General features: G+C 36.5%; 1 protein-coding gene across 1 annotated transcript in view; it reads left to right on the top strand.

The window, feature by feature from the left end:
• The window catches only part of LOC111509054 (solute carrier family 7 member 14), a 206,292-nt gene that overhangs the window by 160,384 nt on the left and 18,062 nt on the right, over window positions 1-27,846 (top strand). Inside the window, exons 4-7 of the mRNA XM_074174980.1 lie at window positions 9,786-10,016; window positions 17,629-17,837; window positions 26,552-26,723; window positions 27,095-27,278. Of these exons, the coding sequence (XP_074031081.1) occupies window positions 9,786-10,016; window positions 17,629-17,837; window positions 26,552-26,723; window positions 27,095-27,278 (796 nt within the window). The remainder of the gene's footprint in view (window positions 1-9,785; window positions 10,017-17,628; window positions 17,838-26,551; window positions 26,724-27,094; window positions 27,279-27,846) is intronic.

Raw genomic sequence — 27,846 nt, 5'->3', positions numbered from 1 at the left:
GCAAAGCTCAGGAGATGAATAAAAAATATTATGAGTGGGGAAGAAAAGTTATGTTTTTTGTTGGAAACATTGTTCTAACTAAATACTATCGTAATGTGAAAAGCTCTTGGTGTAAAGCAAAAATAACGCAGTGATTTCTAAAACAGATTACAATACGGATTTTGAGGATAAAATCAAAAGGAATACTGATCAAGACGATGTTGATAATACAATTCTACGTGATATAAGTCTAAAGTCTAAAGATTTGTCACCTCAGTTCATTAATATGTAACGTTTTTGAAAGTTCTGTCACGATCACTTTATTGTACGTGCGTTCTGATTTCAGGAATATTATGAGTCCATATGCACATAAATATTTGTTCAAACAGAAAGAAGTTTAAGATGTAGCTGTTTGAAATGTCCCCCTACCAATTGGAACTTCTGTTACTTGGGCAGGGATGTGGATCACATTACGAATGTTTTAAACACAAACGGAATAGAGAAAAATGTTTTTCGTATAATTCAGCGTTCATATAACAGTATTTGTTTCGAAAATTTTTTTTCTTGTAATTCAATATTTATATGAAAGTAGCTGTTTCAGGATAGAGTTTGTGTGAAAGTTCGTCTGTATGATAGAACCCAAAACGATGATTTATAGAATTCTTGTCTGGTTTATCTGTTTGTTTTTGCGTTTGTGCAGTTTTCACTAATTTATTGTGGTGATCTTTACCTAACATTTGGTTTTTGATATGTTGTAATTAGTTCATGAATAAAAGAATTAGGTCTACGGCTTCATATATTTGCTGAGAAAAAACTGTTCAGTTGATTTGAGACAGTTTTATTCAAAGACCAATTTCTCTTCCGCCGAAAAAAGTGAAAGCGTAACAGACAGCCTGATGCCAACATAACTGACGGGATTTTCTCTCAATGCCATATACCGCTTCGACGAAAAATACTGTTCTCTTTTAGTCGGAACACATTCCCAACATCGTAGTAGCGAAAATGAATAAAAAAGCAATTTATCATTCAAGTGGATTGCAGGAGGCACAATGTGACTCCCTTCGTCTGCATTCACGAACTTTTTCAATCACAGTTACTTTAAAGTTTGCTGAAGTGTTTGTGATTGTGCCGAGACACGCGGAAAATATTTTTATGTAGAGCGCTAATAGTTTCAGAAATAGTTTGATGCACTTTATTGGAAGTTATACACCCTATTGAAAGTAGCTGAAAGTAGCTGAAAGTAGAATGAACATTTCACGTTACATTACCGAATGGATATTATATTATCATTTTATGTGGAGATCCATATGATTTTTTTTCGGTTGATCAATCTGGAATTTGTTCAAATCAATACAGAGCAGGCATGAAAGGTCTTCCCCCATAAAGTGAAGTTTGTGTATGATGGTAATTGATGTGTATACAATGTGTAGTAGAAATAAATGCGAAAAAGACACCTTAAGCAAGCTTGTGTGGGGCTGAACAAATGAATTGAGGCACTTTAATGATATAATATGGTTAAATTTCGAAATATTAGAATTTATTTATAGCTAACAATAATCAGCTTACAAATTCACAAGTCAGAACACAACTAATAATTTGAACGTAAAAACATGTAGAAAAAGAAAAGAAAAGAAAATATAATTTAATAGGAATACAGAGATGTATACTCCTAGTGCTGCAGCACAATATAGAATAGAAAAGGTTTAATATGTAAGAATATATAACTATAATCAATAACACTTTTCATACGTACACAACTAAAATCACAGATACTAATGTCAAGATGGGAACATATAAGAGAAAAGGGTATATAGTAATAATATAAATAATTATATAATTTTTGTGATGTATTCAACTTAAATAAAACAACTCCTTATTTTCCGATCTATATTCTGTCGCTCACCTAGACATACTACCCATCGGTACGTAGATGATATATAAAAAAGTAATATGTACAGAGTGCTACACTAACAAACTATATACAAGATGTCACATCTCCCCCCTTGAAAAAATATATACACATATATATTATAAGTCAATTATATATTCAAGTATAAGTTAAGCGTTCAGGTGGCTTAACCGTACGCTTTGGTCGCGAGATTACATTTTCATTCGAACAGTTCATGTCACGAGAAGTGGAAAGGTCTGCAGTATTTGGAACAACTTCATCGTGAACTGTATTTTTATAGGATGAACTCTGAAAATTTCCATTAGGCAATATAGCATCTTTGATATGAAGTTTTTTCATCTGATTAATGTGTCGCTTTCATTTAATATTATTGATTTCTGATACTTCAACTATATATGTCGACCTTCCAATTTTCCTGACAATTCTAGCCTTAACCCAAATCACTTTACTCGCATTTCTATAATCTTTCAGTATCACCGATTCTCCAGGAACGCACTTCACTACTCTCTCAACTCTAAAATATAATTTTTGTTTATTTTATGCTTTTAGGACGCTATTTTTTACAACCATATTTGAATTTGGCAATAGTGAGTCAAAAAGAGTTCTCAAATTCCTTCCAAATATTAATTTGGCAGGAGTACTTTTTGTAGTACAGTGAGAAGTGTTGCGATAGTCGAATAAAAAGTATTGAGAACTAAATTGATATTTGTTAGGTTACTTTCACCTAAAACACTCAAAAGGTAAAGGACGAGCTCTGAAAAATTTTGGAGTAACCGAATCTGATTTTAATTTCATCGACATGAGTCCCTTATTGAAGGTGCCCAGTCCAGGGAAAAAAAGAGAGTTGTATTTACCAATCAAAAATTGTTAATCATCGGGTAAGTCCGCGTAATATTCGGAAATCCCCAAATTGGACTGATTGAAAAATCTCGCCCTAGTAACGATGGGTCACCGTTTTCAATGACATATATATATATATATATATATATATATATATATATATATATATATATATATCTAAATCGAATTGTTTATCTTGATAAATGACCTTGCAATCAAAATAACCCAATGGTACAATCTTTCCCCATTGTACAAACAAAAAACTTTGTCAGTTGTTTTCAAATTTTTTTTCCTCAAAATTTTCTCCATAAAATGTGCGAGAAATCACCGTCTAACTTGCTCCAGTATCCAAAATGAAAGTGAACGATTTATTATCTAAAAAAGTTTTATAAAAACCGGGTTGGTTTTTGCTTCCAAACTGTAAAGAGGAAGGTCTTTCGATTCTAAAAAGTTATTCTTATTTTCATTCAATTCCTTGAATGAATTTGCATTTCTTTCATTTGGACAGATAAGAGCAATATGCCCTTTTTTATCACGTATCTTTTTTATGGTTCTTACGGCCGCAAACGGAGCATTTGGACTATGATGGTGGATCCGTACGAATTCCCCTCTTTGAGCCGCCACCTCTTGATCCCGAATTGCCGCCGCTCGTACCTGCTGGACTGTTGTCTCCACAGTTGTTTTTCCTTGACGATGACGCTCGGAATGGAAGAGGTCTCTTGTGCTCAGAAGATCTGGACTTGTTATTCGTGTAGTAGATTTCCGGTTTCATCTCGACAGTCCTGTTGTAATTTTGTGCAACTGTACTTTTGGAAGACGCGACTTCTATGAATTCAGCAAAAGTCACTGCTTCTTTTTTTTCATATAGCCTATCCTTCACTCGACCAGAGTCATAGCGATTTGATAAAACGATTTACTAAAGCCTTCCTCCTCAGGCCTTCCTCAGTTCCAGAAAATTTGCGATTTGCCACTAATGCTCGCAGTCTTGCAGCCCACTCTTTCGGAGATTCATTAGCTGATTTTCTTGCTTCGAAATTTTTTTCGCGACACGCAAAAACAGATACTACCGGTTGAAAATAATTGTCCATGCATTTCACAATATCTTCATGAGATTTTGTTTTAGGTTCTTAACTATTTGCCGTGAAATAATTGTTCAAACGACGTTTATAAATCGACCAATCCGACGTAGCAGGATTGAATTCCTGAATATGTCCCGTATACTGTACAACTTCCGTCATTTTATCGACTCAGGGTTCACTGCTGAGCGTGCGTGAAAAAAATGAATTTGCGCATTTTATCACTCAGAATATCCCATCCTCGTCGCCACTTGTGATGTATTCATCTTAAATAGAACAACTCCTTATTTTCCAATCTTTATTCTGTCGCTCACCTAGACATACTGCTCATCGGTAAGTAGATGATATATAAAAAGGTATCATGTACAGAGTGCTACACTAACAAACTATATACAGGATGTCACAATTTTAATAATACAACAGAGATTACAAATTTTTTGGAAAATCTTACATAAAATATATACATTGCATTCCATTTAAAACGAGACACCCTGAATAACGTTTGGTACAATGATTTGCAGGAAAAATAAAAAAACATACCAACAATAGTATACAGGGGACACATTTTGACATATTCACATTTGATGTTACTTCCCCTATCGCACCCCTAGAACATGTCACCAATTTTTTTAATGGATCACCCTATATTGTAACGCATTATCAAATGCTCCATGATGAGGAGATTTAAACAAAGTATAAGACATATGGTCTGAAGCTTATGGTTCGGGAGGTACAAACTATTTGAATTGAAAACGAGCCACCCTGGATAACTTTTGAAACAATGATTTGCAGGAAAAATAAAAAACCAGGACAACAATTATACAGGAGGCTACATTTTGAAATAGTCGTTTCAGAGACAAATATGAAAGCACTAAATCAGGAAAAGAGATTTTTTATTAATTCTTGTATCAAAATCTGATGACTGGACAATGAGAAGAAAAAACATTTTTATAGTAAATGTTCAAAAACGTTTCCACCAACTTCCACACAGTGGTATAAACAAGCTTCCATTGTCGCCCTTACATGGTTGAGAATCTCGAGAGTTATTTCTCTGCAATGCCTCGTGATATTCCCTCTCAAATATTCTAATGTTGTTGATTCTAACTCATACACTTTAGACTTCAAATGACCCCATAGAAAGTAATCTACAGGAGTGAGATACGGATACCTTGCTAGCCATTCTGTAGGACCTCTTCTGCCATTCCAGCGACCAGGAAAATATTCATCCAAAAATTGTCGCACTGGAGCTGTATAATGATGAGGTGCAACATCCTGCTGAAAAACTATTTCGTTTTCGAATAAATTTATATCCTTTTCAGTTGTCCTTATGATGTACTGTTTGGAACCTTTGGTATAGTAATGCATATTACTGGAATATTTTTTACCAACACCAAATCGTTAACACCTCGACACGTGTTTCGATCACCAAGTGATCATTTTCAAAGGAAAAAATTAAAACTGATTTTAATCTTCCTACTTCAGAAAGAGCATTTCTTGCCATCATCGCTAGTGTTCCCAAGGGATCTTTATTGACTCCAATCCTCTTTTTATTGTATAATAACGACTTATTGAAGAAAACCAAGAATCCAATGTATTGCTTTGGTGACGACAGCACACTTGTCTTATTCCATTTGGATTGCAGGATATCTTCACCGGCAGTAGGAGGTTGCCTATTTTAATGAGGATCTGGAGGAGATTTCGCATTGGAGTGATAGTAACCAGGTTCAATTCAATGTCACGGAAACCCAGGCATTGGTTTTCTCTAAAAAAGATGAATGTCTCCAAAGCGGATATAATAATGTCAGGACAGAAAATTCCGCTTTCTGCTTGTTGGGGGGTTGGAATGGACACCAATATGTCTTGGCACAATCATATCACTAGAATTGCAAAAGCTGCTTCTCAAACGTTTGGAACTCTATTCCAACCCAGAAAACTGTACCTCGGCTCTATGAAACTCAGATCAGACCTTCTTCGGAGTATTGTTCTCATGTATGGAGCTCCGTCCCTAAGCATACCCTGAAGCTGCTGGATTCCATCCAGAAAAGGGCCATACACCTGATTGTAGACACAAACATCACTAGCAACCTCGATAGTCTGGAACATTGAAGAAAGATTTGGGATTTCAAAGATATTTTCGAGGAAGGTGTTCGAACGACGGCACATTTGATTCCACCAAGAACGGTACATATCAGAAATAAGCAACGGACTGTGACTGCTCATCTTTCAGAGGTTCGATTTAGTACACCTTGAACTTCACTATTTGAGGACTCTTTCATATGGAGAACTACGTTTATGTGGAATAAACTTCCTGAGTTCGTTTTTCCAAATGAATTTAATCTCCAGCGATTCAAATTCAACGTTAATCGCCACTTTCGCACAGGCACCACTCTTAGAGCGCCTTAAGATTTCTCCTGTAGTGCTTGTGTTTTGTCCTTGAAAAAATTGGATGTCAGAGCACTGAAAATTTTCAGAAAAAACGAATAAGCTCATATATAGACTCTAAACCACCAGTGGAAGTAACACATTAGGGAATAGGCAAATAATTATAAGGGGGACGAGGAATGCCGAGTTTATTGGAACGCCTGATCTAGTCCTTCTCGACCACCAGAGCAAGACGATATTTGTCGTGAAGTTTTCATCTCCTGGCGAGACGAATATCGTCCGAAAAGAGGAGGAGAAACGGATAAAATTTCGAGATTTTCTCTTCGAACTCCGCAGACTCTATCCAGATCACTCTGTCAAGATGGTTGTTCTGATTATTGGAGTCCTTGATGGAATGATAGTCTCTCTACTCACGAATCTTAAAATCATACCGGCCTGCCGCACTAAGGCAGAAATCTTAGCCGGGCAGATGCAGAAGGCTGTCATTCTTGTCTCACTGCTCTTGCTCGGGGTACATGATTCTCGTACCCAATAATCACTTACCAAACGGTGTGAGGTGTGGTCGTTGGTTGATAATGCTGGCGCGCCCTCCCGAATGTATCGGGGTTTCAGAGGATAAGGCCTGACCAGCGCATACTTCGGTATGCCTTGAAACAACTGAAAGGCTTCCAGAGAGCAGTGATCTGTTCAGAATGATTACAATGCTACCCACTAGATTTAGTTTCAGAATGCAGCAATGGAACATATATAGCTCGTTGTGTATGTAAGTTATTTATTCACAATAGGCAAACAATTCATAGAAAACTTTAATTCAAACCAGAAGAATATGACAAACTTCTAACAAAATACCGGTACAAACTAGTACAGTAAGCAAAAATGTTTAGTTGAAAAGATGGCAAGATGGGAGAAAACTCAATAAGTCCATGAGGCACCCGTTTCCAAAACTTGTTAAATCCATCAGAAGTGATTTCGAGAAAATCCAACTTTTCTGCTACCTTTAATTTGGAAATCAAGTAGGTTTGTGTGACTGATTTGTTATTTGTAGGTTGTCTTTTAAAACTAATGTATTTGAAAACAAAAATAGGAGTAAACGAGTTTTGGAATCATATTGTGAATTTATACAGCTTTGAAAATTCATCTGAATGGTTAAGAAGTTGAAAAAAACTTATGTGATGCAAAAATAGTGTTTATTCAACTCAACATTCAAAACAAAAATACAGTCTCTCATTTAGGCAAAAACAGGTTCAAACAACTACTGACAAAAATCGTATGTGTACGTAAACAGTAAAGAAACCGTGCACATACGAATAGGATCCAACAAGTTTTGAAACCCTAGCATGCAATGAATAACATAATACTATTGGATCTACGCACATTTGAAACAGTACTTACGGCAGTGGATTCACACACTTTTGTAACAGTGTTCATGAAGAATGTAGCTAGTTTTGGAAACGTATTATTTTTTTAATATCATAGTATTACTGAAAGTAATCAGCTTTGGTCCACTACAATTATATAGACATGTGCCAAAGCTGTCAACGAAGGTATTGTCGCCATTTTCTCAATTTTAGTGAAACATGGATCTAATTGGTTATGGAAACGCACGGCTCCCATGTAATTGCGGTGTTTTCCGTAAAATCCAAAACAGGCACTATTCTCGAATACCAGAACACTTTTCTCGACGCTCATTTCATCAACCAAGTCGGCGTCTTCAACATATGATCAACTCAGGAGTCTCCCAAACAACACAAAGACATAAAATCATGAAACAATGTTTTTTTCATCTCAACCATTTTTCGTTATTATTTTGTCCTGAAGAAAAAATGAGGCACTCTCGAAACAACTCTTCAAATTCCCCCACCATGCGACAATCATAAATAATGACAGGGCTCTCAACCCGTGTTGAATAAATTACCGGGTATCTAGAGCACTACAGGGAAAAATAGCCGGGGATGAAACTCGCGTTCAGGAATTTGTGATATTCAACCTCCCCCTGACCTCTTTTTACTAGACAACATAAATCTATTTCATTCTTTGCCGTAGCTCATCCCCCAACTGTTTATCCAAACAAATGAACGCCACGAGGAAAACGCATTACCGCTGTGAGAGCTTTCCCTGAAACAACAGGCATCAGACAAGTGGGATAATTTTGTTGCATTCCATAAATTGAAATAAATTCGAAGTAGCAGAATCTGAATAATTGCCTGAAATTTTCTCTTACAATTGAATTATAACTGGAAATATTCCTGAGTTGAGAATGACTTCAGTGATATTTGAAATTAAAAGATATTTTTCGAATGAAAATCTCATTCATGTAACAAAAAATTCATATTGTGATAGCATTCAGTAAATGAGTTGATATGATATGATATAAATTGATTTGAAATCCCTGAAAGAATCTATATATAATTGTCATTTTTCTGCTGATCTTTTTATTTTTTATAGATTCTGGTCGAATAAAGTAGTATGTTTTCAGTCCTTCAAAATTCCTTTTAGTAATGACACCGTTGTGTTTGATAATGTGAATCATTTCACTTGTGGACTTCCTTGGGAGAGAATGTTGAACATCTAGGTTCCGGGATTTTTTATTCTTTCACTCGTGATGTTAAATTAATGTGAATGAGGAAGACAACAACAACAAATATAATTGGTAACTTTCCATGAGAAGATAGAAGGACAAATATTTCTCCAATACTGTATACATATTCGTTTAGAAAAATTTCATTATTTTCTTCATCATTTTTTCTCTTCTTTTATGAAAGTTTTAAAATAGAATTAGAAAGCTAGAAGGATATTTTCAAAGTGTAATCTCCCTGTATCTTATGGATATTTACTCTTCAATAGCAAAGTGAATTTCAAATTTAAAACCAAGAACTTTTCACAGACACCAGAATTGCAATACTCTTCCCGACGCGCGTTTCACCAATCAAGTTTGTGTCCAAAAGTAGTCTCTATTTATACCTAACAGAGATCAAATGAGATCAAAAACTTTATTTGATAATTCACTGCTTCGGTGGCATCGCAACCTGTATCTACGCTCGATGGATAAACAATGAAATTGGCCGAAAACTGTGTAGGCAGTGAGAGAAGGCATATTATGTTAGAGAGACCGGACACCGTCTTATTTCTAAACCCTACTCCGTGCTGTTTATTGAGTTAGAAATGGCACCGGTAGATTATTGAAATAGGTTTTTCAAAATAGGGATTGGTGATAGAAGGGTAAAAAATGAAGTACCTGTATTTTTCAATGCTATATCATAAAAATATCAAAGCAAAAAGTTTTGTCTGAAAAATGAAAAAATGTTAAGGGCGGTACACCCTTATCACTAAGGTATGAAAAATGAATTGAAAACTCATTTTCAGACCTAACGAGTATACATATAGAATTTCAGAAAAATGGGTTAGGCCGTTTCCGAGGAGTATGGCAACTAACACTGTGACACGAAAATTTTATATATTAGATTCAGTCACAGTGATGAAGTGTAAAGAATTTTGGAAATGAGTCGAATTTTTGTAATGCTTCTACTTGTTACTAACTTTCATGACTCAATTTCTACTCCATACAAACTCCATAAAACATAGTTTCTTTTTTGTTTCAGGTGCCTGTTACGCGGAATTCGGCGTAAGAGTTCCCCACACAACAGGTTCGGCGTACATGTACTCCTACGTCACTGTGGGGGAGTTCATAGCCTTCGTGATAGGCTGGAACATGATTCTAGAGTACCTGATAGGCACCAGTGCGTGTGCATGTGCTTTGAGTGCCTGTTTCGACGCCTTGGCTAACGGCGCCATCAGTTCAGCTATCCACGAGAGCATAGGAAAAAGTTTAGGTGAGTATATAAATGACCATTGGGTCACAGAATATTGGACTCGTGATAACGATGGGGAGTAACAATTCGAGTACTAAACTTCCAACTTTCAACGTCTGTAATTGAGAGAAATTTCTATGAGTGCAATCATTGAAGTCTGATATATTGCAAATAATCATCAACTGATGGTAGCGGTGAAACTTGCCTAATTATTTTGTTTGGAAACCACCAAGCCAAGTTTTTAAAATTTAACAAAAAATTTCTCATATACGGCGGAAATACTGGTCAGAATTCTTTTAATTGAAAAAAAGGCAGCTCTTGAAGAAGCTCTTCGTCTTTTTCATTGATAATCTAAAATAATTTTCCCTGTAACCGGTCCTTTATCAATTCATAATTATGACAAATTTAAGATATATTATGCATATAAATTATTCATGAAATTAATTCGAATATCCATGCAAAAATTGGCACTCTGAGGAGGAGGATAAAACTTCGAAATACATGAGAAATTTTGGAATAGAATATTTTGAAATGGAACTTCGATTTTTATACAGTTTTTTGGGTTTATAATCTTCCACAATCTATAAAAAATTAAAGCTAAGTCGCAAGAGAATCTGCTGAAGTATAGTAAAGGGCAAACTGAAAAGTTTACTCTGAAAATTTACTGTGTAATATAAACTACAGAAAAGTCCAATTAGTCAGAAATTTGTCGTATTCACAAATTTCCTCTACAAATTGAGAAAGTCAATTATTGATACTTTCGTAAGTGATTGGCGTTTCGGAAAACAAACCTTTTCCGTTTTCGGAAACTGAAATTCAATATAAAAATCCCGCCCCAAACCTTAGTTCTAATTTCTTTTGATACTAGTCAAAAACATGGAATGCATGTTTTTTAAAAATTTAGTACCGTGAAGGTTCATATTTCCGTTTTCAACCTCTTTTCTCAGTCATGGCAACCAGATACGATCCATCTCCACAGAGCTATTCGACATACACTTGTTACCCGATAAAAGAATATACAGGGCATTCCATTCAAAACGAACCACCATGAATATCTTTTGGTACTATGATTTGCAGAAAAAATAAAAAACACGTCAACCATAGTAAACAGGGAGACACATTTTGACATACTCACATTTGATGTTACTTTCCCTATCACACCCCTAGAACATGTCACCAATTTTTTCAATGGATCACGCTTTATCACATGCTCCATGATGAGCAGTTTCCAACAAAGTATAAAACATATGGTCCGAAGCTTATGATTCGGGAGCTACAAATTATTCGAGTTGAAAACGAGCCACACTGGATAACTTTTGGAACAATGATTTTCTGAAAAAAAAAACCTCAACAATAGTATACAGGGGGACATATTTTGACATTTTCTCACTTGATCTAATTTTCCCTATCGCACCCCCAGAGCACGTAACTATTTTTTTTAAATGAACAGATTTCAACAAAGTTGAATACATTATGGTATGAAGCTCATAGTTTGGAAGCTAAAAATTATTTGAGTTGAAAACGAGTCACCCTGAATGAACTTCTGTACAATCTGTTACCTTGGTTTTATAGGTGTTTTTGTGAAGTATACTTCAAAAAAAGTCTCATTTTGCCTAGTTTAGTTTGAATTCGACATTCTCTTCATCTACAATTATTCTACAATAACGATTACCTACCAGATGAAGTTACAATTGGTGTTTCTGTTTTTGTGAATTCTTGAGAAGCAATACGATTCTTGAGAAGCAATACGCTTCTTGAGAACGGATTGAAATAGTGAGTTTATACTACCAAAATGGAAATAGTGCTGGAGCTTCTGCCCGTAGGTTCAATGATAATCATCCAGGAAGAAATGTACGACACAAATACGTTTCGGAATTATTGAACAAATTTATGGAAACTGGATCTGTTAACAATAAAAAGCATAACCGTTCAGGAGTTGTCAAAGATGAAGCTATTTGTACTGCAGTTTTAGGGCACGTTGGACTAATGGAAAATTTGCAATCTCTCACTGAGTTATTTAGTCAATCAGAAATCAGTCATACGAATGTTTTCAGGATCCTTCATAAGTACAAATTGTATCCATATAAGATAAGACTAGGTTAGGTTAGGTCCAAAGTGAGTGGGTCTATTCGACCCTCCACCGCAACCCGCGAGGGTTTATTGTGGCTCACACGTATTCTCTCTCGTCAAAAAAACCCAGCTTTTTACCGAAGCCGATTAGTTTATATGGTGAGTGGTCTTTCAGGTCAGATGGTGAGAGTACGGCTCTGTCGAACTCAAAAGACCTAATTCGGTCCTCAGGCCCGCTGGAGGCCCGGCACAAAGTATATGCTCTGTTAATGAGGTAGTCGGATAGTCAAGTTGCAAGATTCCCACCTTGATACCTACGACAACCTTCCCATATGAGAGTTTTTGCACGTCAGCTACACCTGATGATGCCTTAGATTCAGCCGTGCAGGGCTTTTTCGCCTCTGGTTTTGGTGAAACCTCATTTGAGCGCAAACGTTTGCTAACCTGCTCATGGGGGGTTAGTTCCCCCACCTGAGACCGATTCTGCGTACGCCGCAGCTCTCGCTCCTGAAGTAAATTTACAGAAAGATCAATTGGAGTCGTAAACTCGACATCCATCTCCTCTGTATACTTGCTCCTGAACTAAATTTACAGAGAAGTCCGTTAGAGTCGTGAACTCGACATCCATCTCCTCTGTAGACTCGCTCCTGAACTAGATTCACAGGGAGGTCAGTTGGAGTCGTAAACTCGACATCTATATCCTCTGTAGGCTAGCTTCTTAACTGAATTTACAAGGAGGCCCGTTGTAGTCGTAAACTCGACATCCATCTCCTCTGGAGGCTCACTCCTGAATTAAATTTACAGAGAGGTCAGTTGGAGTCGTAAACTCGACAACCTTCTCCTCTGTACCTCCTGAACTAAATTTACAGAGAGGTCAGTTGGAGTCTTAAACTCGACATCCATCTCCTCTGTAGACTAGCTCCTGGATTAAATTAACAGGGAAGTCAGTTGGAGTCGTAACCTTGACATCCATCTCCTCTGTAGACTCGCTCCTGAACTAGATTCACAGAGAGGTCCGTTGGAGTCGATAACTCGACATCCATCTCCTCTGTAGACTCGCTCCTGAACTAAATTTACAGGGAGGTCAATTGGAGTCATAAACTCGACATCCATTTCCTCTGTAGGCTCGCTCCTGAACTAAATTCATAGGGAGGTCAGTTGGATTCGTTAACTTGACATCCATCTCCTCTATAGACTCGCTCCTGAACTAAATTTATAGAGAAGTCCGTTAGAGTCGTGAACTCGACATCCATCTCCTCTGTAGACTCACTCCTGGATTGAATTTTACAGGAAGATCAGTTGGATTCGTAAACTCGACATCCATCTCCTCTGTAGACTCGCTCCTGAACTAGATTCACAGGGAGGTCAGTTGGAGTCGTAAACTCAACATATATCTCCTCTGTAGGCTAGCTTCTGAACTAAATTTACAAGGAGGCCCGTTGGAGTCGTAAACTCGACATCCATCTCCTCTGGAGGCTTACTCCTGAATTAAATTTACAGAGAGGTCAGTTGGAGTCGTAAACTCGACAACCTTCTCCTCTGTACCTCCTGAACTAAATTTACAGAGAGGTCAGTTGGAGTTTTAAATTCGACATCCATCTCCTCTGTAGACTAGCTTCTGGATTAAATTAACAGGGAAGTCAGTTGGAGTCGTAACCTTGACATCCATCTCCTCTGTAGACTCGCTCCTGAACTAGATTTACAGAGAGGTCCGTTGGAGTCGATAACTCGACATCCATCTCCTCTGTAGACTCGCTCCTGAACTAAATTTACAGGGAGGTCAATTGGAGTCACAAACTCGACATCCATCTCCTCTGTAGACTCGCTCCTGAACTAGATTCACAGGGAGGTCAGTTGGAGTCGTAAACTCGACATCCATCTCCTCTGTAGACTCACTCCCTGATTGAATTTTACAGGAAGATCTGTTAGAGTCGTAAACTCGACATCCATCTCCGTTGTAGACTCGCTCCTGGATTAAATTTTACAGAAAGATCAGTTGGAGTCGTAAACTCGACATTAATCTCCTCTGTAGACTCGCTTCTGATCTGAGTTTACAGGGAGGTCAGTTGGAGTTGTAAGCTCGACATCCATCTCCTCTATAGACTCAGCATCAGAAAAAAAATTTTAAGTCTACTCTGTCCATAAAGGTCCCACGAGTAGCTAGCTAGGGAAAGAAGGTCAATCACGGCAGAGTCCCGCATTACCGTGACAAGGCGATGCTACGACGAGAGGGCGCCCGAAGGATCCGTAGAGACAGCTGATAGGCTCAGTGTCATTCATCCTCTCGGCACGGATACACACGCCTTAGGATTAAGCCATCGTTGGAATTCCATTCAGTTAGGGAATACTGAAACCACAAGTGATTCTGTCATTCCCGTATCCAGCGGGGCTACGCGGAAGCAGGCATCCGATGGCCGGTTTGCTCAACCCCCACATCCCAAGCCAATGCATTCGCTGAAAACAGCATGTACAGTGGTTCAGGCAGTGAAAGATGAACAGGAGAGCCAACCCGCCAAGATTAGACTAGTTCATGAATTGAACGGAGATGATTTCGATAAACGTATCGAGTTTTGTGAAAGTCAAACTGAACGGATCAACTTGCATCGGAATTTCTTGTATAAAATTTGTTTTACGGATGAATGTACGTTTACTCTGAATGTAGAGGTGAATCGGCAGAATTGTCGATATTGGAGTGATACGAATCCTCATTTATACCGTCAAGTTCATACCCAACGACCTCAAAAACTGAATGTTTGAGCATGAATTTCAGGTGACCTCATCAAAGGACCTTTCTTTATTGATGATAATTTGACAAGTGATGAATATTTGGATATGTTGGAGAATCGAATAATACCATGCATCAATAGGGCAATTGAGGAAAAAATAAATGGTGCACCTCCTCATCATGCAGCTCTAGTGCGACTATTTTTGAATGATCAATCTCCTGGTCGCTGGATTGGCATAACAGGTCCTACAGAGTGGCCACCAAGGTATCCGGATCTCACTCCTGTAAATTTTTTTTATGGGGTCATTTGAAATCTATAATGTATGAGATAGAATCAACAACATTATAAAATTTTGAGAGAATATCATGAGGCATTGCAGAGAAATAACTCCGGAGATTCTCAATCATGTGAGGGCGGCATTGGAAGCTCGTTTGTATCATTTTATGGAAGTTGGTGGAAACATTTTCGAACATTTACTATAAAAATTCAGATTTTGATTCAAGAATTAATAAAAAATATTTTTTCTGATTTATTGCTTTCGTATTTGTCTTCAGAACGAATATGTTAATATGTGTCCCCTTGTATACTATTGTTGAGGTGTTTTTCAATTTTTCCTGAAAATCATTGTCCCAAAAGTTATTCAGGGTGGCTCGTTTTCAACTACAATGATTTGTAGCTCCCGAACAATAAGCTTCAGACCATTTGTTTTATACTTTGCTGAAATCTGCTCATCGTGGAGCATCGGATAATGCGAAACAATATAGGGTGATTCATTCAAAAACAAATTGGTAACATGCTCTGGGGTGCGATAGGGGAAGTAACATTAAATGTGAATATGTCAAAATTTGTCCCTCTGTATACTATTGTTGAAGTGGTTTTTCATTCTTCCTGAAAATCATTGAACCGAAAGTTATTCAGGATGGCTCGTTTCAGATGGAATGCACTGTATATGCGGATTCTTTGAGTTTTCCTAATTTTTCCATGAGTTTCTTTGGTGATGATTTTTGTTTCACTATATTCTACAGCATGATCACCAGATGATTTGAGAATATGTTCCGCTAACCCCAATTCTACCATCTGCCTTCTCCTTATATATTCACGATGGTCATTCTTTCTCACATCTAGGGGTCTTGAGGTTTCACCTGTATAACTTTTTCCATGTGAACAAATTATATTGTAAATACAATATTTCGTTCGTGCAACAGTATTTTCGGATTTAGTTTGTGTCAAAAAAGATCTCAATATGTTGGTGGTTCTAAAAGTTGTTCCTACATTATTTTTATAATCGATGCGTCTCAATTTCTCTGACGAACCGCGAACATAAGGTATGACATGAGTTGTGAGATATGGATATTGTTGAATTTGCGGTGATTGTGGGTTCTGTGGGATTGCTTTTACCAACTTCATTCAGAGGTTTCCCAGAAACTGCTCTGGATATGCGTTTCTCTTCATTCATCGATTTTTTTATCATATCATCGAGAAGAGGAAGTTGATTATGAACTTTTCTCTGTGTTAATTTTATCATGAGTTCTCTTGAGTTCAAATAATTCAAGAAAACATTGATATCATCTGGGTTATGGTCGAAGAAAGTGAACACATCATCAACATATCTCCCCTATATCTTTGGATCATTCTCGTAAGTTACGATATGTTTTCTCAAAATGCTCATAATCGTTGACAATAAGTCCATTGCCATTCCGAATTCTTGTTGATGAAAAGCCTACTGCACATGATTTCAGAAGCTCTAAAATAACTTATCCGTTCAATTTTTTCTATTTTCGAGAATACCATTATATTCTAATTTATTTCTTACAATTCTTAGGGTTTTATCAACCGTAACATTGGTAAACAAACTCACAACATCGAAACTCACCAGGAGATCTCCGTTCCGAATTTGTAATTCTTCAAGTTTATCAATGAAACTGTTTCTATTTCTAGTCGAAGGTTTCACAATTTGGAAAAGATATTTCACAAGTTTTTGACAAGGAGATCTGATTGAATAAGTACTACTTACGATTTAGTGTAACTGAGTAGTAGTGATTCCAATTCAAATCTATAGAATTTTCCAAGACTATCTTTGGTTACCAATCACGTGGATACTGAAAATTACAGATCGTATCGACTTGATATTACATGAAATAATTTTCCAAACTACAAATCCAAAGCAAATCTACTAGCTGAACAATTTGCGTCCCACTCCACAGTCGATTTTCTGGAGAAGGAACCACCCACTATTCCCATAGGGGAGACCGGTACCAATTGTCTCCAGCGGTTCAAATATAATGTGAAACGCTACTTTCGCACAGGCACCGCTCGGAGAGCGCCTTAACGTCAAGGGCAACAAAAACTTTTTTCCCTAAGTTTTGATGTTTTGACTCGTTTTTAAAGATAATCGTAACACTTTTTTTATATATGATGGAGTTGGCCGATACTTGATGAAAATCCATAACTAACGTATTCAAAAAATATAATTATTGAGGGATTTTCATCAAACTAAAAGCTGCTAAGAGGTGGTTTGCAAATGTGGAATTGGTTTTTCTATTTTTCGAAACTGTTTAATGAAAATCTCACAATGAGTGTGTTTTTTAATACAATTTTTTGTATATATGCGATAGTTCTTGTGTATCAACTTCACAGAAAACTCCAGTGCTTTTTTTTGGAGTCTCTCGAATGATAATATTTTCAGTGGTTATTTGAAATAATCGTTAGAAACGTTTTTGAAACTGTTTTGATACAGAGGCCTTAGAATTTGGTCAGCACCCAATATACACCTTCATTCAAACAAATAATGATGTTTCTGTCCACGTTTTAATAAATCTTCAATGAACTTGTTCCAGGTAGAGATCCAGACTTCCTCGCCTTCATAATCACGTTACTAATGATGCTACTGTTGGCTGCTGGCGTCAAGAAATCTCTCATCTTCAACAATATCCTGAATGTCATCAATCTGGCTGTGTGGGTGTTCGTTATGACGGCGGGGCTGTTTTACGTCAACACCGACAACTGGACAAAGCACAAGGGTTTCCTCCCCAAGGGGTGGTCGGGGGTAAGATAGGATTTCCTTGTATATCAATCTTTTTTTATGACGACAAAAATGTACAGTGAACCTGAGAAAAGATATGTCAACAGATATGTTGATCATTCACATGACGTAGAATACGTCAGTTGAAAGAACAAGCAAATTCAATGATGGAATATAGAAACGAAAGAACATCAAAATATTAATCTTCAAGTATTCATTTCAAAAACCATAACACATGTTCGACTATACAATAGCTGATAATAATAATAATAATTTTCATCGTCCTGTAAGACAATAAAAAAGTTGCATTGTGTAGGATTAGTCAGTCATGAAAGAGCTTACAAATGAATCTAAAAATAAGTAGACTATCCACTAAGAATAACACATGTGATGCACTGTTTGGAAACTTTGTTGAAGTAATGAATATTACTTGGAGTTTTTTCCTAACAACTCGACACGTGTTTCAAACACCAAGTGATCATCTTCAAGAGAAAGATCAAACTAACCATACTTGCAATATTGTAAAATTAATTTAAAACACTCAAGACGCAGGTACCTGGAGGAAGGATTCAATGGTATAAATGAGGATAACTTTCTTCGTATGATCAGTTTAATCTTCCTCTTGAAAATGATCACTTGGTGATCGAAACATGTGTCGAGGTGTTGAAATAACTATTTGGTGTTGGGATAAAACTCCAGTAATATTCAAGAATAACACATGTTGAGATTATAAGTGATTTTGGTAATAATTTTGGAGTATTGAAATCATTTTATTTGCACAGAACTTGCATAGCTTGCGCCATCTACAGTTTTATGTCATACACTGCCCACAGAACACATATAATAATAGAAAGGACATTCATTTAACAATTCGTTCATTGAAATTTTCATTTTATCATTACCAATCTTTCAATTGGTTAACAGTGTTTGGAAAAATTTCAATGACAAAAATAAAGTTTGACAGTATTTCTGGATCTGGCTAAAGCCTTTGATACTGTCAACCAACAAATTCTTCTGGACCGTTTAGAAACTGTAGGAGTTAAAGGTATTACTTTAGACTTATTCAAAAACTATATATCTGATAGATATCGATAGGTTGAAATAAACAGTACCCTCAGCGATCTAATACCTGTCAACATGAGCGTGCCCCAGGGGACAGTGCTGGGTCCTATTTCATTTTTGATCTATATCATATATATCTATATATATTTTTGGAATTTCATAATATCAATGGCAGAATAATATCTTACTGAGACAATACAACACTTTTATTTGAAGGCGATTTTGGGGATGAAGTCTATAAGAAATCTAAAACAGGGATCAAATATGTACTCTCTACGTTGAATGTGAGCCTCCTGAGTCTGAATGTGGGAAAAACTAAGTTCATTGCATTCACCACAACAAAAAAAGACCAACCCTTAAATAACCCTCCTACTATTCATAAGCATCTATGCCGAATCCCAATGCAGTGTTCATATCCAATAATTAAGAAAGTTGACAACGTGAAGTATTTGGCTGTATATTTGGAACAGCACCTGCGATGGGAAGAGCATATTGACAACACAGTTAAGAGACTCAATAAGTTAGTTTATAAATTTTATCAAACCAGAAATCTGAAAAATAAAAAGCTTTCACTTATGATTTAAAACTCACTCGCTGAATCTTTATTGAGGTATTGTATCATTATATGGGGTGGTCTCAGTAAAACATTGTTACACGTTCTAGAGGTCATGCATAATTAGAAATAATTTTTGAGAAAAATAGAAAATACTCAACTGAAGACTTTTACAAAAAAACTGGCTTATTTGATGTATGGAAGCTCTATACCTATCAATGCCTAATATGGATGCAAAATACCTCCATCTCTCAGATGAGTCATACTAACAACATACGTACTAAATCTGTGCACAAAACAAATGTTCCCCTCTGTAGACTAACACACCTACAGAAATTTATATCATACATTGGTCCAAAATTGTTAAACCTAGTCCCTATAGAAATCAGAGTCATTCGTAATAAGTAAAAGTAAAATGAAATCAAAACTGAAAGAATATGTGAATCAAAATTATAACAAACAAAAAACCGTATACGAACACGAATAATAAGAAATACAAAATACAATAAATAAGCGTATTCTCTCTCCCTCACAATGAATTTCACTTTGTTTTTTTCCTTCTTTTTACTCACCACTCAGTATGTAAATAATCAATGCAATCCAGGTTGATGACTACAACACAGGTATTGCTCAGGTAGCTCAGCCTGGACTCAAAATTTCTAATTTTATTTAGTTCTTTTCTTATTTTTATAGTTTCTCAAGTTATCTAGTTCCAATTTTGAATGCATATTGTAGACTACTTATGCTTACCTAAATAAAATTTACTTTACTACTCACTTTACTATTCGATCATTTCCTGAAGTGAGTAATAGTTTTTCTAGTAAGAAAGGCTCAAGTGTACTTTTGAAACAGTGGATAGTACTTACCAGAGTTTTTCAGATCAAGGGGTAGCAAATTGAATAATCTGAGGCCTATCACATTGGGGGGATTGTAAGTCAGTGCATTTTTACAATTTGGCACATGAAAGTATGTCTTACACCTAGTATTTAAAGAATGCACATTTTCATTTCACATGAAACAATTACGGTTATCATATATAAAAACATGTAATTCGAATATATACTATATACGAATATAGTATTTTGAAATTTTTGAAAAGAGTTTTACAGCTGGTATTTCTTGAGAATTCTGATATACATCTTATAATACTTTTCTGCGCGACAAAAACATCTTTGCATAAGGAGAATGCTCCCCAAAAAAGTAATGCCATACCGAAGACGGATACAGCATAATCAGCTGTTTTTGGTGTAGAATATGACGAAGATAATTCATGGAGTTCAGTTTTGATATAATTCTTCCACAATGAATTTTCCAGCTGAGAAATTCATTCAAGTGTGCATCTAAAAACTTCATCGTAGAGCACGGAGAAATTTCATCATCAATTTTCAAGTTGAAACTGGCTATTTTCATTTGTCTAGGATGAAATCGTAATAGGCATGTTTTTTGATTATTTAAATGTAGGGAATTCACCTCGAACTAGTTGTTACCTTTGGTTCGTAGATTTTTATCTACTTCATCCAATATAACCAGTAACATCATCATAAAATGTGGAAAAGAGCATATGTAGAGATGGATTGATATTACTCATATATGATAAAAACTAGGGCCCAACACTGAGGCCTGTTGGACAACGACATCAATATCCTCATAATTGGATGAATATAACTTATTCACATTATTATTAACATTAATGATACTGACGTGTTGCTTTTTCAGCCAGGTAAGTGCATTTCCAACATTATAAAGTTTTACACAAAGATTTTCGTGATCAACACAGTCGAATGCTTCACTGAGGTCACAGAAAACTCCAATAGGGCACTTTTGCCAACTAATTGAGTTCAAGACGTTCGACTTTGGATTCTGAAAACCGTATTGGTTTTTGAATGTAATGTTGTTCTCGTTCAAATAAACGGATAAATGTTCAGTCTGTTCGAATACACATATTTAACAAGATCTTAGAGAAAACAGATGACACTGTGATCGGTCGGAAATCTGTTATGTTATTTGGATCGCCTTTTTTATTAATGGGAATGACTTTACCCATTTTAAGAGTATTCGGAAAAATGTCTGTACAGAATTAAATATTCACAAGATATATGTTATAATAATAATAATATACTTCATTGTCGTTAAGAATGAATATTCTGGACAAAGCTTGTGAAAAATAAATATAAATATAAGTATAGAAATATACTTGTGTATCAATGAATATTGCTGGATTTTCAGAAGGCAATGAAGTTTTGACACGGTTGGGTTTGAAAATTGTAAGTTCCTTTTCAATTGAGGGATAAGTATGTAGTCGCATTTCTTGAGGACGTCGTTTACTTCGGCAATCCACAAACCTGGGAAAAGCTGTTGGATCTCCTACCTACCAAATATCAAAGTGGCTCACCAGGAGCTTTGAGTTTTGGTAATGAGGAGCCAATAGGGAAAGCTGGATTACGATGTATTCAGGAAGGAAACAAGCACTTACAGGTATATTCCTGACAGTTCACATCACTGTGGGCAGCACAAACGTGCTGGGCTGAATTTTCTAGTGCATCGTCTTTCGACTTTTCCTTTCACATACGAGAGGTTCACAAAAGAAAAACGGACAATACAGTAACGGTTTCTCGAGGGGTATTGTAGATGATATCATAGGGAAGAAAAAGTTTAGGTTAAGAAAGAACGAAATTTCGACTGTTATTAAAGACGAAAACCAAGACAAATATATCTCATTTCCATACCACCAAAATAGAAGAACTTTGGAAATATTTTCAAGGAACTAGGTATGAAGGTGGTATTTGAAACAAGTCATACACTACAGAGCCTTCTAGAAAATCCTAAGACGAAGTCGAGAATTCGGTCAAACTTGGAATTCACGAATTTATATTATATAAAAATATGTTCATGAAAGACTGGAAAGCCATATTTACATCTATATTCGAGTATATACCAGACCAATCTTCATTCAACAGATTTCTTGAAAAATTGGCAATTGTGATATTATTGATTTTTTTTTTATAATGAGATTGTCGCCTTTGTATTGGAGCTTCAATATTGAAGTCCATATAGACGCCATAAACGCCATAGACGCCAAGAATTCAGGTAATGCAGTTATTAGTGAAATTCGTTAGAACATTATCATTGGTCACACTGGCATACTACATATTATTTTTGTTGCAAACATTCCTTTTCCTGGCAGTTCTGTCTTGCGGTAGTTTCTGACGGCCCACTGTTCCTGTTGTTTGGCAATACTGTCGCATCTCTCTTGTGTTCTCTCTGTTCGCTTCAAGCTTTCTTTTCTCATTCCAATAAGTCCCTCGTTTGATCGCAACCGTCCCTAATTCATCTTCAGGGGCATTCCAATAACGTATTCATTGAACCCTTTGTCGTGAACTTTCGAAGGACACGTCCTACATATTCATCGAATGAAGTTTGTTCCAGACTTTTCGGATATAAGCCAGAGACTGTACTTTGTCAAACTGATATTAGAGAATATCACATGGCGGTGACACTTTGCCGTAGCTCCGGATAGTTTCAGAAATGAAATTCAACAACAAAAGTAATTGTAGTGCAGAAGATTCAAGTTATACAAGTTCCGCAAAGTTCCTGAACCGTGTAGAAAGTTTCGGTTCGCTATCTCGGTCAAGCAGTTTTGCTCAAATTACCTCCGTGACAAACGGCTCCAATCTTTTCAAAAAGTTCAATTCACGAAATTAAACATCCATCGCTGATTACTGATTGATATGTTGAAAGCAACTTTTCGAAACACTGATTAAATTCAATGAATACATTGGGCAAATATGGGCCTGCCCACATGAGAGAGAGAGAGAGAGAGAGAATGTCTTTGTTATCCAAGATACAGAACCATATTGTCAAACACTGGTTAAAAGAGAACATGTAAATAACTATATCCAGATAGATATACAATAACATAATTACATGAAAATAATACATATAAATAAATAATCACATCTAGGTGAAAGTACGCATATATTATCACATATAAGCACCGTCAATTTTATATCGGTTTGTCAGATTGTAATAGGCCAGTCTTTCATGTAACTTTTTTCTAAAAGTTTTGAGAGAATCCATGGTCTTTATATCTTCAGGAAGTTTATTATACATTTTCACTCTAACGTAAATTATTGAGTCTTTGATCAGTGTGGATTAAAGGATGAATAATGATAAATTCACTGCATTTCGTGCAGTGCGATTATTATTTTCATATAAAGATTTATTCTTGTAAATGAGACATGTAGTTGAACGTAGATTGAGGTTAGTTGCAGTAATCCGTGTTTCAGGAAAAGAGGTTTGCAGGAACTCAACCTATTTACTTAGCACACAGACCGCACCACTCGCTTTTGCAGCAAAAATACAGTCTCAAAGAGTTCATTACTACACGAACCCCAGAACTGGATTGCATAACTCAAGTTTAACTCAATGAGAGCAAAATTGACATTTTTTGCCGCAGCATAACCTAACTCTGGCTTTAGACCTGAGTGCAAACCACATTTTGATTCATTGTAGGTCTCTTGTAACATTTTTTGAAGCAAGAGAATGGCACTGTCGTTGACAAATAAAGTAAAGGAAAGGAAAAGAAGAGGAAAAGGAAAAGATCATTTATATACAGGAGAAATAGATATGGACCTAAAACTGATCCTTGGGGTACTTTCCAACTAACTTTCAGTAATCCGGATGTATGCTCAGTTTCAACCAGCTGGTTTCGTCCTGTCATTTCTTCCTAGGTATCATATTCGTGTATCGTTATTTCAGATGAAACTAGAGGAAATGGTGCAAGCTTTTTCGATATGAATGTAAACGCTCATCTACAGTGTGGCACACTGCCTATTGCAATCCCGCGAAAAGGGCAAATTCTCAATATTTTGCTTTGCGTTGGAAATACAAAAATGAGTTATTTGAAAAAGTTGCTTAAAAATCTGTTTCGACCCTACATACCAAATTCAACCCGAAATTTGGAATTTGATTTTCAATGAAATACATTTATTGAAATGACTAAATTTGTGTTTCAACAGTTTTCAATTCGGGCTAGGCTATCATGGAAATAAATGAACTATTCATACACCAAATGAGTTGTTACTTCTTTTGGTAAACTGGTTGATTTTTTTCAATGTAGGGTTCTTCAAACAAGTGAAACTTTATCTGAACGTTTGAATCTCAGATTATATTCAATCGAATATAGATTTCATCAGTGGTAATTCTAGAGACACTGAGTATATTCCATAGATGACAGTACTTCTTGCTCAGGACAAAATATACGAGTACCTCCCTGTTCAAAGCCAGATATTTCAATATCAGCATGAAGATGTTTTCATGCACTCTAATATGACAGTCATCAATGAACAAATTGTGGTAATACACACAAACTTCTCCAAGACGCTTGTCAAACGTCGTTTGATTATAATATTTTGGTCAATGAGGTAGTGGGTTGCAGCTTTTCAAGTACTGCCAGTCAGCTTATACAGTCCTACCTATGAGGCAATGAAGCAGCTGACTCCCTTGCAAAGGAGGGTGCTGCAAGCAGCTTCATCGGACCAGAACCTGTCATTAGCATCGCTTTAGGCTTCGCCAAACGAAAATTGAACACCGAGATGACAAAAAGATTTATGGACTTCTGGCAGAATCTTCCAGGATTGGCTCACTCCAAGGCGTTCATTTACCCTTCGAAGCTTGATACCAAACAGTTGTTGGACTACAGTAGGGATGAACTATGATGTCTAACAGGCCTTCTTGCAGGTCACTGCCATTTGAATCATCATATGCAGACACTCGGACTGTCGGAAGACAGTGTGCGTCGCCTCTGTTCGAAAAATAATGAAACAGCAGAGCACATACTTTGTGCCTGCCCCGCTGGAGACCGAATCAGGTTTTTAAAGTTCGGCAGAGCCGTACTCTTACCATCTGACCTGAAAGACAACTCACCATACAAACTAATCGGCTTCATGATGAAGCTGGGCTTATTCGGTCGAGTGTGAATAGGTGTGAGCTACCATAAACCCTTGCGTGTTGCGGTGGAGGGTCGAATAGACCCACCCACTTCGGACCTAACCAACCTAACCTACCTATCAAGTAGAAAGCAGTTCGTTTCTTACGGTGGTTAAGAGTCTAGAACATGTCTAGCTACATCTGGTCGTCCTCAGGGCCCCAAACCTTGTTCACCACTTGTTTTTACTATTTATCATGTGTGAAAGTTCATATATGTCGGAAATGGCCGATACTCGATGGAAATCCATAACTAACGTATTCAAAAAACCCTCCATTATGGAATCTAGTAAAGAGCTCACAATAAAGTGGTTTTTTTTGAATACGTAAATGTTCATGTTTTGCAGACGACTTATCTGTTAAAAATTATAATGGAATCTGTTTTTCGTTGACCAGCTGACGCTTTTTTACGAACAATTGTCATAGATATTAACGTGTGCGAGCTGAGTATCAACGAGGTCTAATATTTGACGGGCGATTCCTAGCATTAATACTATGATTCACAAGGAAAATAAAATATTTCCGAATTTACATATGCTATTTCATAATCAGATTCATAGAAACTCAATGATAGCAAAGATTAGTGGTAGTTTGTACCGAAAATTGACGTTTTCCAAATATATTTCACAAAATGTTTCTGAATCGCTAAAATAGATTTTAGAAATTACAGGAAATTTCAAAGTATTTGCACTATCACAGTCTTGTATTATATGTAGGTACGTTCTACACTTGAAGATACAAGTATTGTTCGGAGTCCATTCTATGAGACTCATGAGCTGAGTATTAAAAAACTACAGGGAAAATTTTATAAAATTTTGAAATAGATCACTGATGCTGATGAACTGTTTCGAAGAAATTAATTTCACGGCCTCACTTCAATTTCAAACCTCTTAGAGCAAAAACAAACATAACGCTCAGCTCTATATTATATAGTACGTCAAAATTTCAATTTTTTTCAATGTGGTATATTTCTCATGAATCCAAATATGTTATATCATCAGAACTGGTAAACTCATAGTATATATCTTCTTTGCATTGTGAATATGATTCTTTGTATTGTCCTGTAAACTAGTGACTATTGGACAATAAACCTTTCATTGATCATTGTCATCATCTTCAAGTAAGGATTTTTTTTCAGGTATTCACCGGTGCAGCGACATGTTTCTATGCCTTCATCGGATTCGACATAATAGCCACAACGGGAGAGGAAGCCGCCACACCAAAGAAGTCTATCCCATTAGCCATAGTATCCAGCCTGATTATAATTTTGATAGCATACGTTACTAGTTCTATGATGATCACTTTGATAGGTGAGTATTCTAAAAGTTTTCGTTTCTCTAGGGAATATATATCTGGTATTCTGAAAATGGAAGTACCGGTATACCATAAGGCCACTTTCGAACTATCAAAGATAGAAAATCTTTTCATTTGTGGAAAATAAAAGACGATATCAGAACCGTTTTCCAAAATATAAAGTAAAGAAATAATTTGTATTTCATATTTCCTTCATAGCTTTATACCAAACAGTTGTTGAATTGTGAACACTTTGAAAAAAAATGGCCTCGCTTTGTACGGGTCGTGGCCCAATCCTCTTGAAAAATTCAAAAATTACAAACATATATCTCTATTAGTAGAAAATACAATCACTCCGTAACTGATTAACAGTCTGTTTGTATTCCAGTCCCTTACACCGAAGTGGACGAGGAATCTGCCCTCGTGGAGATGTTTGGTCAAGTAGGCGCTTACAAGTGTAAATACATCGTGGCCGTCGGGGCGCTCGCCGGACTAACGGTCAGCATGTTCGGATCGATGTTTCCCATGCCAAGAATAATTTACGCCATGGCTCAGGATGGACTGATATTCAGGTAGGTCAGTTTGATTTTCTCCCACGTTATTCAAGCGGAATATTGCTGCTAGGTTGCGGTACAAACAAATAGAAAAGCAAAGAATCGTCAGTGACAGTTTTTATTGTTTATTCAAAATATTACGTTTATTATTTTGGCTCACGATAGACCGATATTGGGGGTAGGTCTGTTCGATTTTCTCCCGCGATGATCGAGGAAACATTGCCGCTAGGTGGCGATGCAAATCTTTAGGAAAACAAAGAATTGACCGTGTCATTTTGTATAGTTTCTGCCAAATATTACTGCGGTAGCAGAAAATTGGGAAGTTGTCGGTTGATTGGTCAAACCACCAACACTGACATAAAAACTTGGCAAGTTGACTTGGGTGTCACACCAATAGGTGGTTCCACTTATGTTTCGCTTGCGTTTAACGCAGCTATTTTTATCAAGTACTTTCTTGGTTTTTCTCATTTTGTCTTCCATTCAGTCGAGGAATCGGCGAGTTTTAGATTATGCTGAAACTCACGAAAATCCTTTAGTCAGGGAAGCTATAGATTACGCTGTAGACGACCCCTCCCGATATAGAAGG

Source organism: Leptinotarsa decemlineata, unplaced genomic scaffold (genome assembly GCF_025532065.1).
Source record: "Leptinotarsa decemlineata unplaced genomic scaffold, Ldec_3_MD MMD2_tig00000882_RagTag_RagTag, whole genome shotgun sequence".
NCBI classification, from domain to species: domain Eukaryota; kingdom Metazoa; phylum Arthropoda; class Insecta; order Coleoptera; family Chrysomelidae; genus Leptinotarsa; species Leptinotarsa decemlineata.
This window is presented reverse-complemented; position numbering and strand designations above follow the sequence as displayed.